This window comes from Sinohyriopsis cumingii, chromosome 17 (assembly GCF_028554795.1).
Source record: "Sinohyriopsis cumingii isolate HCF-2022 chromosome 17, ASM2855479v2, whole genome shotgun sequence".
Lineage (NCBI taxonomy): Eukaryota > Metazoa > Mollusca > Bivalvia > Unionida > Unionidae > Sinohyriopsis > Sinohyriopsis cumingii.
In genome coordinates, this window is record NC_142977.1 from 10,029,359 (window position 1) to 10,042,576 (window position 13,218).

The window sequence follows — 13,218 nt, forward strand, 5'->3', positions numbered from 1 at the left end:
AATAAACAAATGTATCAATAATGGGGTCAGAAGTAATCCAATAGTTCACACTTTTCAACTTTTCCTGGATTGATATTTTCATAAAATTTTGCTTGAAACACTGACAATTTCTGACACTGACAATTTCTTAATGTAGTGAGAATGCCTGAACTGATCTGCACTTTTTTGTATGTGGGTGTGATTTGGATTTTTAACGTAGCTTTAAACAAAATTCAGTCATATTGCTACAATGTCTGCAGTGTGGCAGTTTATAGTGATGTCTAGCACTGGGGCATCATGCTGCAGACATGTAGCATGATGTCCCAGCAAGTCACATTATCCTGACACCAGGCCGACCAGTCCTAACACTAACCTCTTAATGCTGAGCGCCAAGTGAGGCAGCTGTTAGTACCATTTTTGTAAGTCTTTGGTATGACTTGGCCAGGGATCGAACCCACAACATTCTGCTTCTGAGGCAGACACTCTAACCACTAGGCCACCAGAGTGGTCCACTTTTTTGTAACTTATAGGTAAAGAGTAGCTTTAAATAGACAACTTTCTGAAAGCAAATATATTATTTATGTTGTATCACAAGGTTCTATTTTTGGACCTTTCTTATTTCATCCTGTTTATAAATCACACCTAAAGATAGGGTACTACAAGGTTCTACCCTTGGACCTGTGCTTTTTATAATAATATATATGATTTAAAACTGAAGACTGTCAGATCAGTTTCTTCCACTGTCCATTATGCAGAAAACACAACAATGATTCTCATGGAACCAAAACTGAACATGAAAAATAACCTTTAAAATGTTCAACACAGACTTGAAGCATCTTGAAACAAAAAAAAAGCATCATTCTCATAACAGATAAAAAACAAACAAAACCTGACTCATAAAAAAAAAAAAAGGAAGCAAAAATTGATAGTGGCAAACTAAACATTCTCAAAGAAAATGTGAACCTTTAGAAATGTACACGATAAAATTCTAGGTGTATTTGTAGATAACCATCTAACCATTATCTATTCAAAAATTTCAAAAACGGCAGAATATTTTCTTTGGTCATTTTAGAAAACCAAGTTGTTCAAATCTACTTCAGTATAGGATCCTTTTCTTTTTATAAAGCTGTATACAGTCACATCTATATTACTGTAATATAACTTGGAATACCTCTGTTTCAAACATAAAAGACATTCATAATCCAAAAGAGTGCATGTCTTTTAATACAAGATCAGCATATAGCCAAATATCAGGATGTAATTACTTTTTTTAAAGAGGGTAGCTTAATTAGTTACTAGAACTGAGGCCCTATCATGTACATTGTATACAGTATAACAAAATATTTTGAAACTTTCAACAAGATTATTCAGTCTGTCAAAACTTTTCACTAGAGTATAGTCTATTGAAACCTTCCACTAGAGTATAAACTATTGAAACTGACAGTGACACTGCAGTATACATTCTGATGAAACTTTCCACTAGAGTATAGTCTATTGAAAACTTGCACTAGAGTATATAGTCTGTTGAAACTTTGCACTAGATTATACAGTCTATTGAAACCTTCCACTAGAGAATAGTCTATTGACAACTTCCACTAGATTATACAGTCTATTGAAACCTTCCACTAGAGTATAGTCTATTGACAACTTCCACTAGATTATACAGTCTATTGAAACCTTCCACTAGAGAATACAATCTGGTGAAACTTTCCACTGGAATATAAAGTCTGTTGAAACTTTCCACCCAAGTATTCAGTCTAGTGAAACTTTCTGCTAGAGTATACATTTTATTTATACCTTCCACTACAGTATTCAGTCTATCATTTCTATAAACTTTACAGTTCAGTTGTAATGTTATGTATACACATATATTGGTCAACATAAACACAAATACAAAATATCATATATGAATTTATGCAAGAGAAATATGAAACAAGAAAAATGCATGTATAAAAAACAGTTACATTATAGTTATTGATCTGTTTGTGATTTCTACTGTAGGTCTAATAATATTTTATGGGACTATATTATAGGTGTAACTACATTACAGGACTACCTACATTACAGGTGTAACTACATTATAGGACTCCCCAACTACATTACAGGACTACCTACATTATAGGACTACATACATTATAGGTGTAACTACATTATAGGACTCCCCAACTACATTACAGGACTACCTACATTATCGGTGTAACTACATTATAGGACTCCCCAACTACATTACAGGACTACCTACATTATAGGAGCACATACATTATAGGTGTAACTACATTATAGGACTCCCCAACTACATTACAGGACTACCTACATTATAGGAGCACATACATTATAGGTGTAACTACATTATAGGACTCCCCAACTACATTACAGGACTACCTACATTACAGGTGTAACTACATTATAGGACTCCCCAACTACATTACAGGACTACCTACATTATAGGACTACATACATTATAGGTGAAACTACATTATAGGACTCCCCAACTACATTACAGGACTACCTACATTATAGGTGTAACTACATTATAGGACCCCCAACTACACTATAGGACTACCTACATTATAGGACTACCTACATTATAGGTGTTACTACATTATAGGACCCTCAACTATGCTATAGGACTACCTACATTATAGGACTGCCTACATTACAGGTGTAACTACATTATAGGACCCCCAACTACACTATAGGACTACCTACATTAGGACTACCTACATTACACGTGTAACTACATTATAGAACCCTCAACTACATTATAGGACTACCTACATGATAGGTCTAACTGCAAGAAAAATTGTAGTGAAAACTCCACGCCAGTACCACCATCCATTCGGTAGGTTAGCCAAACCATGATTCTTCAAATGGCTGTTATAACTCAATTGGAAAGTAATATTAGCACAATTTTTTTTTAACAACTAAATACTATGGCAAGTTTCATAGTGAAAATCCAATCTTGATAAAACTATATGCATGGTGAGGGGAAAGTAGGAACATCTAGGTATCATAGGTAGTCTTTTAATACAAACTTCATATCAATATAAACATTTATTCTGATACAGCAGTGATAACAAAATATAGCCTCAATTACACATCATATGAACACTTTGAGTGAAAACCCATGCCTGTCAATACATATACCCATCTGGAACATCATACGAAGATTTTGAGTGAAAAACCATTTCTGTCAATACATATACCTGTCTGGAATATCGTACGAAGACTTTCAGTGAAAACCCATGCCTGTCAATACATACAAACGTCTTGAACCTCATACGAAGATTTTGAGTGAAAACCCATGTCTGTCAATACATATACCCGTCTGGAATATTGTATGAAGACTTTCAGTGAAAACCCATGCCTGTCAATGCATATACCCATCTGGAACATCATACGAAGATTCTGAGTGAAAACCCATGCCTGTCAATGCATATACCCATCTGGAACATCATATGATAACTTTGAGTGAAAACCCATGCCTGTCAATGCATATACCCATCTGGAAAATCCTATGTAGACTTTGAGTAAAATCCCATGCCTGTCAATGCATATACCCATCGGGAATATCATACGTAGACTTTGAGTAAAACCCATGCCTGTCAATGCATATACCCGTCTGGAACATCATACAAAGATTTTGAGTCAAAACCCATGCCTGTCAATACATATACCTGTCTGGAATATCATACAAAGATTTTGAGTCAAAACCCATGCCTGTCAATACATATACCCGTCTGGAACATCATACGTAGACTTTGAGTAAAAACCCATGCCTGTCAATGCATATACCCGTCTGGAACATCATATGTAGACTTTGAGTAAAAACCCATGCCTGTCAATGCATATACCCATCTGGAACATCATACAAAGATTTTGAGTCAAAACCCATGCCTGTCAATACATATACCCGTCTGGAACATCACACAAAGACTTTGAGTCAAAACCCATGCCTGTCAATACGTATACCTGTCTGGAACATCATACAAAGATTTTGAGTGAAAACCCATGCCTGTCAATGCATATACCTGTCTGGAACATTATACAAAGATTCTGAGTGAAAAACCATGCCTGTCAAAACATATACCCGTTTGGAACATCATACGAAGATTTTCAGTGAAAACCCATGCCTGTCAATGCATATACCCGTCTGGAACCTCATACAAAGATTTTGAGTGAAAACCCATGCCTGTCAATGCATATACCTGTCTGGAACATTGTACAAAGATTTCGAGTGAAAACCCATGCCTGTCAATGCATATACCTCTCTGGAACATCATACAAAGATTCTGAGTGAAAACCCATGCCTGTTAATGCATATACCTGTCTGGAACATCATATGAAGATTCTGAGTGAAATCCCATGCCTGTCAATGCATATACCTGTCTGGAACATCATACGAAGACTTTGAGTGAAAACCCATGCCTGTCAATGCATATACCTGTCTGGAACATCGTACAAAGATTTTGAGTGAAAACCCATGCCTGTCAATGCATATACCCATCTGGAACATCATACGAAGACTTTGAGTGAAAACCCATGCCTGTCAATACATATACCTGTCTGGAACATCGTATAAAGATTTTGAGTGAAAACCCATGCCTGTCAATGCATATACCCATCTGGAACATCATACAAAGATTTTGAGTGAAAACCCATGCCTGTCAATGCATATACCTGTCTGGAACATCGTATAAAGATTTTGAGTGAAAACCCATGCCTGTCAATGCATATACCTGTCTGGAATATCATACGAAGATTTTGAGTGAAAACCCATGCCTGTCAATGCATATACCTGTCTGGAACATCATACGAAGATTTTGAGTGAAAACCCATGCCTGTCAATGCATATACCTGTCTGGAACATCATACGAAGATTTTGAGTGAAAACCCATGTATGTCAATGCATATACCTGTCTGGAACATCATATGAAGATTTTGAGTGAAAACCCATGCCTGTCAATACATATACCCGTCTGGAACATCATACGAAGATTTTCAGTGAAAACCCATGTCTGTCAATGCATATACCCATCTGGAACATCATACGAAGATTTTGAGTGAAAACCCATGCCTGTCAATACATATACCCATCTGGAACATCGTACAAAGATTTTGAGTGAAAACCCATGCCTGTCAATACATATACCCATCTGGAATATTGTACGAAGACTTTGAGTAAAAACCCATGCCTGTCAATGCATATACCCGTCTGGAACATCATACGAAGATTTTGAGTGAAAACCCATGTCTGTCAATCATATACCCATCTGGAATATCGTATAAAGACTTTCAGTGAAAACCCATCCCTGTCAATACATACAAACGTCTGGAATATCGTACAAAGACTTTCAGTGAAAACCCATGCCTGTCAATACATACAAACATCTGGAACTTCATACAAAGACTTTGAGTGAAAACCCATGCCTGTCAATACATATACCCATCTGGAAGATCATACAAAGATTTTCAGTGAAAACCCATGCCTGTCAATGCATATACCCGTCTGGAACATCATACAAAGACTTTGAGTGAAAACCCATGCCTGTCAATACATATACCTGTCTGGAATATCGTATGAAGACATTCAGTGAAAACCCATGCCTGTCAATACATACAAACGTCTGGAACATCATACAAAGACTCTGAGTGAAAACCCATGCCTGTCAATGTATATACCCGTCTGGAACATCATACGAAGATTTTGAGTGAAAACCCATGTCTGTCAATACATATACCCGTCTGGAATATCGTACGAAGACTTTCAGTGAAAACCCATGCCTGTCAATGCATATACCCATCTGGAACATCATACGAAGATTCTGAGTGAAAACTCATGCCTGTCAATGCACATACCTGTCTGGAACATCGTACGAAGATTTTGAGTGAAAACCCATGCCTGGCAATGCATATATCCGTCTGGAACATCATACGAAGACTTTGAGTGAAAACCCACGCCTGTCAATGCATATACCCATCTGGAACATCATACAAAGATTTTGAGTGAAAACCCATGCCTGTCAATGCATATACCCATCTGGAACATCATACGAAGTCTTTGAGTGAAAACCCATGCCTGTCAATACATACAAACATCTGGAACATCATACGAAGTCTTTGAGTGAAAATCCATGCCTGTCAATGCATATACCCGTCTGCAGGAGTATAGATAACAAGATTTTCTAGAACTCAGATCAGTGTCATTTTCACTTTGGACCACTTGCATATCATAAAAGGTCTTGTTGTGAAAACACCATGTTAATATGTCCTGGAATGTTGGATAAATGGGGTCATAGCACCTGTAAATGTCCTGGAATGGTGGATAAATGGGGTCATAGAAGCTGTAAATGTCTTGGAATGCCGGAGATAAGGGTCATAACACCTGTAAATGTTGTGAAATGTTGGAAATTTAACTCAATTCAAGGAGGGTTAATAGGGATCACAACACCTGTATATGTCCTGGAATGCTAGATAAAAGGGGTCATAGCACCTATAAATGTCCTGGAATGGTGGATAAAGGGGGTCATAGAACCTGTAAATGTACTGGAATGCTGGATAAAAGAGGTCACAGCACCTGTAAATGTTATGGAATGCTAGATAAAAGGGGTCACAGCACCTGTAAATGTCCTGGAATGCTGGATGAAAGGGGTCATAGCACCTGTAAATGTCCTGGAATGCTGGATAAAAGGGGTCATAGCACCTGTAAATGTCCTGGAATGCTAGATAAAAGGGGTCACAGCACCTGTAAATGTCCTGGAATGCTAGATAAAAGGGGTCATAGCACCTGTAAATGTCCTGGAATGCAGGATAAAAGGGGTCACAGCACCTGTAAATGTCCTGGAATGCTAGATAAAAGGGGTCACAGCACCTGTAAATGTCATGGAATGCTAGATAAAAGGGGTCATAGCACCTGTAAATGTCCTGGGATGCTGGATAAAAGGGGTCATAGCACCTGTAAATGTCCTGGAATGCTAGATAAAAGGGGTCACAGCACCTGCAAACGTCCTGGAATGCTAGAAAAAAGGGGTCACAGCACCTGTAAATGTCAAGGAATGCTGGATGAAAGAGGTCATAGCACCTGTAAATGTCAAGGAATGCTGGAAACTGAACTTATTCAAGGAGGGTCAATAAGGGTCACAACACTTGTAAATGTCAGGGAATACTGGAAACTGAACTCATTCGAAGAGAATTTTCAAAATGTTCATAAGAACTTTAGATGTCATGGAATGCTAGAACCTGAACTCATTCAAGGTTTTTTGAAATTATGAATCACCAAATTTGGTTGAAGCCAACAGATCTTGGTAAAGTTATACTGTGGAAATCAACAAACCCTGCTAAAGTTAAACTGCGGAAAGCTGACAAAAACTGGTAAAGTTATACTGTGGAAAACTAATAAACCCTGGTAAAGTTATACTGTGGAAATCACCCTGGTAAAGTTATACTGTGGAAAACTAACAAACCCTGATAAAGTTATACTGTGGAAAACTAACAAACCCTGGTAAAGTTATACTGTGGAAATCAACAGATCCTGGTAAAGTTATACTGTGGAAATCAACAGATCCTGGTAAAGTCATACTGTGGAAAACTAACAAACCCTGATAAAGTTATACTGTTGAAAACTAACGAACCCTGGTAAAGTTATACTGTGGAAAACTAACAAACCCTGGTAAAGTTATACTGTGGAAATCAACAGATCCTGGTAAAGTTATACTGTGGAAAACTAACAAACCCTGATAAAGTTATACTGTGGAAAACTGACAAAAACTGGTAAAGTTATACTGTGGAAAACTAATAAACCCTGGTAAAGTTATACTGTGGAAATCAACAGATCCTGGTAAAGTTATACTGTGGAAAACTAACAAACCCTGATAAAGTTATACTGTGGAAAACTAACAAACCCTGGTAAAGTTATACTGTGGAAAACTAACAAACCCTGGTAAAGTTATACTGTAGAAATCAACAGATCCTGGTAAAGTTATACTGTGGAAAACTAACAAACCCTGATAAAGTTATACTGTTGAAAACTAACGAACCCTGGTAAAGTTATACTGTGGAAAACTAACAAACCCTGGTAAAGTTATACTGTGCAAATCAACAGATCCTGGTAAAGTTATACTGTAGAAAACTAACAAACCCTGATAAAGTTATACTGTGGAATACTAACAAACCCTGATAAAGTTATACTGTGGAAAACTAACAAACCCTGGTAAAGTTATACTGTGGAAAACTAACAAACTCTAGTAAAGTTATACTATGGAAAACTATTAAAACCCTGGTAAAGTTATACTGTGGAATACTAACAAACTCTGATAAAGTTATCCTGTGGAAAACTAACAAACCCTAGTAAAGTTATACTGTGGAAAACAATCAAACCTTGGTAAAGTTATACTGTGGAAATCAACAGATCCTGGTAAAGTTATACTGTGGAAAACTAACAAACCCTGATAAAGTTATACTGTGGAAAACTAACAAACTCTCATAAAGTTATACTGTTGAAATCAACAGATTCTGGTAAAGTTATACTGTGGAAATCAACAAACCCTGGTAAAGTTATACTGTGGAAAACTAACAAACCTTGATAAAGTTATACTATGGAAAATTAACAAACCCTAGTAAAGTTATACTGTGGAAAACTAACAAACCCTGGTAAAGTTATACTGTGGAAAACAATCAAACCTTGGTAAAGTTATACTGTGGAAAACAATCAAACCCTGGTAAAGTTATACTGTGGAAAACTGACAAACCCTGGTAAAGTTATACTGTGGAAATCAACAGATCCTGGTAAAGTTATACTGTGGAAAACTAACAAACCCTGATAAAGTTATACTGTGGAAAACTAACAAACTCTCATAAAGTTATACTGTTGAAATCAACAGATTCTGGTAAAGTTATACTGTGGAAATCAACAAACCCTGGTAAAGTTATACTGTGGAAAACTAACAAACCTTGATAAAGTTATACTATGGAAAATTAACAAACCCTAGTAAAGTTATACTGTGAAAAACTAACAAACCCTGGTAAAGTTATACTGTGGAAATCAACAAACCCTGGTAAAGTTATACTGTGGAAAACTAACAAATCCTAGTAAAGTTATACTGTGGAAAACTAACAAACCCTGGTAAAGTTATACTGTGGAAAACAATCAAACCCTCGTAAAGTTATACTGTGGAAAACTAACAAACCCTGGTAAAGTTATACTGTGGAAATCAATAGATCCTGGTAAAGTTATACTGTGGAAAACTAACAAACTTTGATAAAGTTATACTGTTGAAATCAACAGATCCTGGTAAAGTTATACTGTGGAAATCAACAAACCCTGGTAAAGTTATACTGTGGAAAACAATCAAACCCTGGTAAAGTTATACTGTGGAAAACTGACAAACCCTGGTAAAGTTATACTGTGGAAATCAACAGATCCTGGTAAAGTTTTACTGTGGCAAACTAACAAACTCTGATAAAGTTATACTGTTGAAATCAACAGATCCTGGTAAAGTTATACTGTGGAAATCAACAAACCCTGGTAAAGTTATATTGTGGAAAACTAACAAACCTTGATAAAGTTGTACTGTGGAAAACTAACAAACCCTGGTAAAGTTATACTGTGGAAAACTAACAAACCCTGGTAAAGTTATACTGTGGAAATCAACAAACCCTGGTAAAGTTATATTGTGGAAAACTAACAAACCCTGATAAAGTTATACTGTGGAAAACAATCAAACCCTGGTAAAGTTATACTGTGGAAAACAATCAAACCCTGGTAAAGTTATACTGTGGAAAACTGACAAACCCTGGTAAAGTTATACTGTGCAAATCAACAGATCCTGGTAAAGTTATACTGTGGAAAACTAACAAACTCTGATAAAGTTATAATGTTGAAATCAACAGATCCTGGTAAAGTTATACTGTGGAAATCAACAAACCCTGGTAAAGTTATACTGTGGAAAACTAACAAACCCTAGTAAAGTTATACTGTGAAAAACTAACAAACCCTGGTAAAGTTATACTGTGGAAATCAACAAACCTTGGTAAAGTTATACTGTGGAAAACTAACAAACCTTGATAAAGCTATACTGTGGAAAACTAACAAACCCTAGTCAAGTTATACTGTGAAAAACTAACAAACCCTGGTAAAGTTATACTGTGGAAATCAACAAACCCTGGTAAAGTTATACTGTGGAAAACAATCAAACCCTGGTAAAGTTATACTGTGGAAAACTGACAAACCCTGGTAAAGTTATAGTGTGGAAATCAACAAACCCTGGTAAAGTTATAGTGTGGAAATCAACAAACCCTGGTAAAGTTATACTGTGGAAATCAACAAACACTGGTAAAGTTATACTGTGGAAAACTAACAAACCCTAGTAAAGTTATACTGTGGAAATCAACAAACCCTGGTAAAGTTCTACTGTGGAAAAAAATCAAGAGGAAAGACAGTCAGGGTATAACTCCTGTAAATGATGTATGGAGTACTGGAAATCTGACTAATTCTTGCACTCATCCATATAAAGTCCTCTGCCAAATTTGATTACATTCAAACAAACCATAATAAAAAGTCTTAGAAACCAAAGCCTGGAGGATGAACAATTAGGGGCACAACTCGTGTTACAAAAATGACATAACACTGGAAATCAAACTCATTTAAAATCTTATTAAAATTAAACCACATACCTAATTCAACTGAAATCCAACAATCTTGGAAAAGTTACCTATGCTCCAGAAACTGAAGTTAGGAGGACTGGACATTTAATCTGGTAAATGATGTTATAGAATGGTGGAAATCAAACTCATACAAAGTCTAATCAAATATAGAGCTGAATATTAAATTCGATTAAGTCCAACAATCCTGGGAAAAGTTAAGCTGTGGTAAATAAAGTTTGGGGGGATTAGCAACCAGGGGCTATAACTCCCCTAGTGATGATAGACAAAGCTGTAAATATCTTTTGAGAATTCATCAATTGTTGAATGACAGACATGATTAGCACAGAACACTACCAATGTTTCAATGCTACACTGTATATTTGCTACTACTAATGTTACACTGCTACACTGTATATTTGTTACTATTAATGTTACATTGCTACACTGTATATTTGCTACTACTAATGTTACACTGCAACACTGTATATTTGTTACTACCAATGTTACACTGCTACACTATATTTGTCACTACCAATGTTACACTGCTACAGCACAGCAACCACTACCTCTATACACTGCTAAACAGTGCTACTACTATAGTGCATGCAGCAGCCAATGCTACTTCTACTAATACAGAATAATAGTGATGTGCACCTGGATTTGAGATGACGAGGTGGCAGGGGGAGTGGCTTGTCTGGGCTCATCAGGCCCTGTCTCTGCCCTTTCCCTTTTAAGGCCTGCTGCCTCACCATTTGATGAAGAAATGTGACCATTAACCGTGGGTTTCTGTCTTTCTTCCACACGTGTCAAGTCCTGGAAATTATCCGTGTTGATTAGAAAAGCACTTGATAACTATTACAGCAGTGATATGAATGATAATAGTGATGATGATGAAGATAATGATAGTGGCAGTGATAATCATGGTAGTGAAGATAATGCATACATAGGAACCCCGCTATAATGAAGGAGATGTGGTCTAAAACTGCTGACCATGCTATAAATGAATACTGAACCAGCAAGAAAATTACTGAAAGATCAATACATATCAGTGGGAGGATGGGAATATAAAACAAAATGCCAGTCCAAGCTATAGTAATTATTTTACTACCTGCCAATCAATGTAACAACCAGGATTATAATAGCCCCAATCTCGATGAAAATTAATTACTGCTGTGTAGGAGCATTGTATTTTGTTCTGTAAGCCATTCTGAAACTACACTATTTCTCAGCTTGGCTGATGTTTTCGAGTTCAGGGTAGTGTCAGAAAAAAGGAGACATCCAAAATTTAAAATAAAGAAGAAAAAACAACCTCCTTGTTAGTGTTTTCCCCAAGCCATCTTAGGATGTCATTTTATCTCCACACCAGGCTGGTTTTTCTCTCTGCTGCAAGCCATTGTTTACACTGTGACAGGTAATTTTTTCCAACAACCTGCTCTTTTGGGGTTTACGAAATTCGTTTTTTTTGTGAACACAGACATTTGCTTACGTGCTTCATTTAATTTCAACATTTTTATGATCACAAGTGGCTGCCATTATATATGTGATGGAAATGCTCAGGAAGAAACTTAGAACCACTTATCCATTGTATTGTCCAAAGTACTCAAATTAGGATAGATTAGTCACTCATCAGGTGTTTTGTGTATATTGCATACACCTGAGTTTAAGTTGACATAAATGATTTACTTGTGTGTGTGTGTGTGTCTGTCTGTGGTTTTAAACCTTGTTCCTGATACTTTTGGATATATTTTTCTTTTAATTATTACTTTTATTTTTATTCTTTTATGCTAATACCAATATCTCTGCTTGGTTGGCATGGCCAATTTCAGCTGAGTTCTTCTGGCAATTTTAGTTACACTTTTCTTGCTAGTGGGTCTTTTACTGCAAGGCCACATTATAATAATTCTAAGCAGTGGTAGCCCTAACCCAGAAATATTCTATGATTCTAAAGCTGATCCTTAGCATGTCCTACTCAATATTAAATGTTTATTTAATAATTAAAAACAATATTTTTGAACATTTTTAACATATTTTTTATCTATCTCTTTATTAATAATGTGTACCCATGTGAGTACAGTAATAACTAAACCCCTTACTTCCATTGAGCAGACTGACATATTCAATACAATCATATATAGATTAAATTGCACGGAATTTTAGGGGCAGTGAGACAACCACAATGGGCTCCTTTTCCAGTGAAAAAGATTTCAAAACCATTTAGGCATATTAACTCCTGAATTTTTTCTTCTTCACTATTGGTCTGATTCTTTACCAAAATGATAGACCCATTCCCCATTCCCATTTACCCATCAAAATACGGGCCAAGAACCCATTCCCATTTACCCATCAAAATATGGGCCAAGAACCCATTCCTGCTTATTCATCAAAATGATGGGCAGAGAACCCATTCCCACTTAGCCAAGAAAAAATATGGGCCCTGAACATATTCCCATTTATCAACCAAAATATGGGCCAGGATTTTTAATTTCTGTATATAACTCATATTTCGAAAAATGTCCTTCCAAAGCAATACTGCAACATCTATCTTTTGCTAAGGACAGATGAGAAAAGGAGGAAATCACTGGAGAAAAACAATCTATG

At 36.3% G+C, this 13,218-nt stretch overlaps 1 protein-coding gene across 1 annotated transcript in view; it reads right to left on the minus strand.

Moving 5' to 3' along the window:
- LOC149777730 (uncharacterized) overlaps window positions 1-13,218 on the minus strand; it is a 263,591-nt gene that overhangs the window by 18,909 nt on the left and 231,464 nt on the right. Inside the window, exon 48 of the mRNA XM_089938777.1 lies at window positions 11,275-11,433. Within this exon, the coding sequence (XP_089794903.1) occupies window positions 11,275-11,433 (159 nt within the window). The remainder of the gene's footprint in view (window positions 1-11,274; window positions 11,434-13,218) is intronic.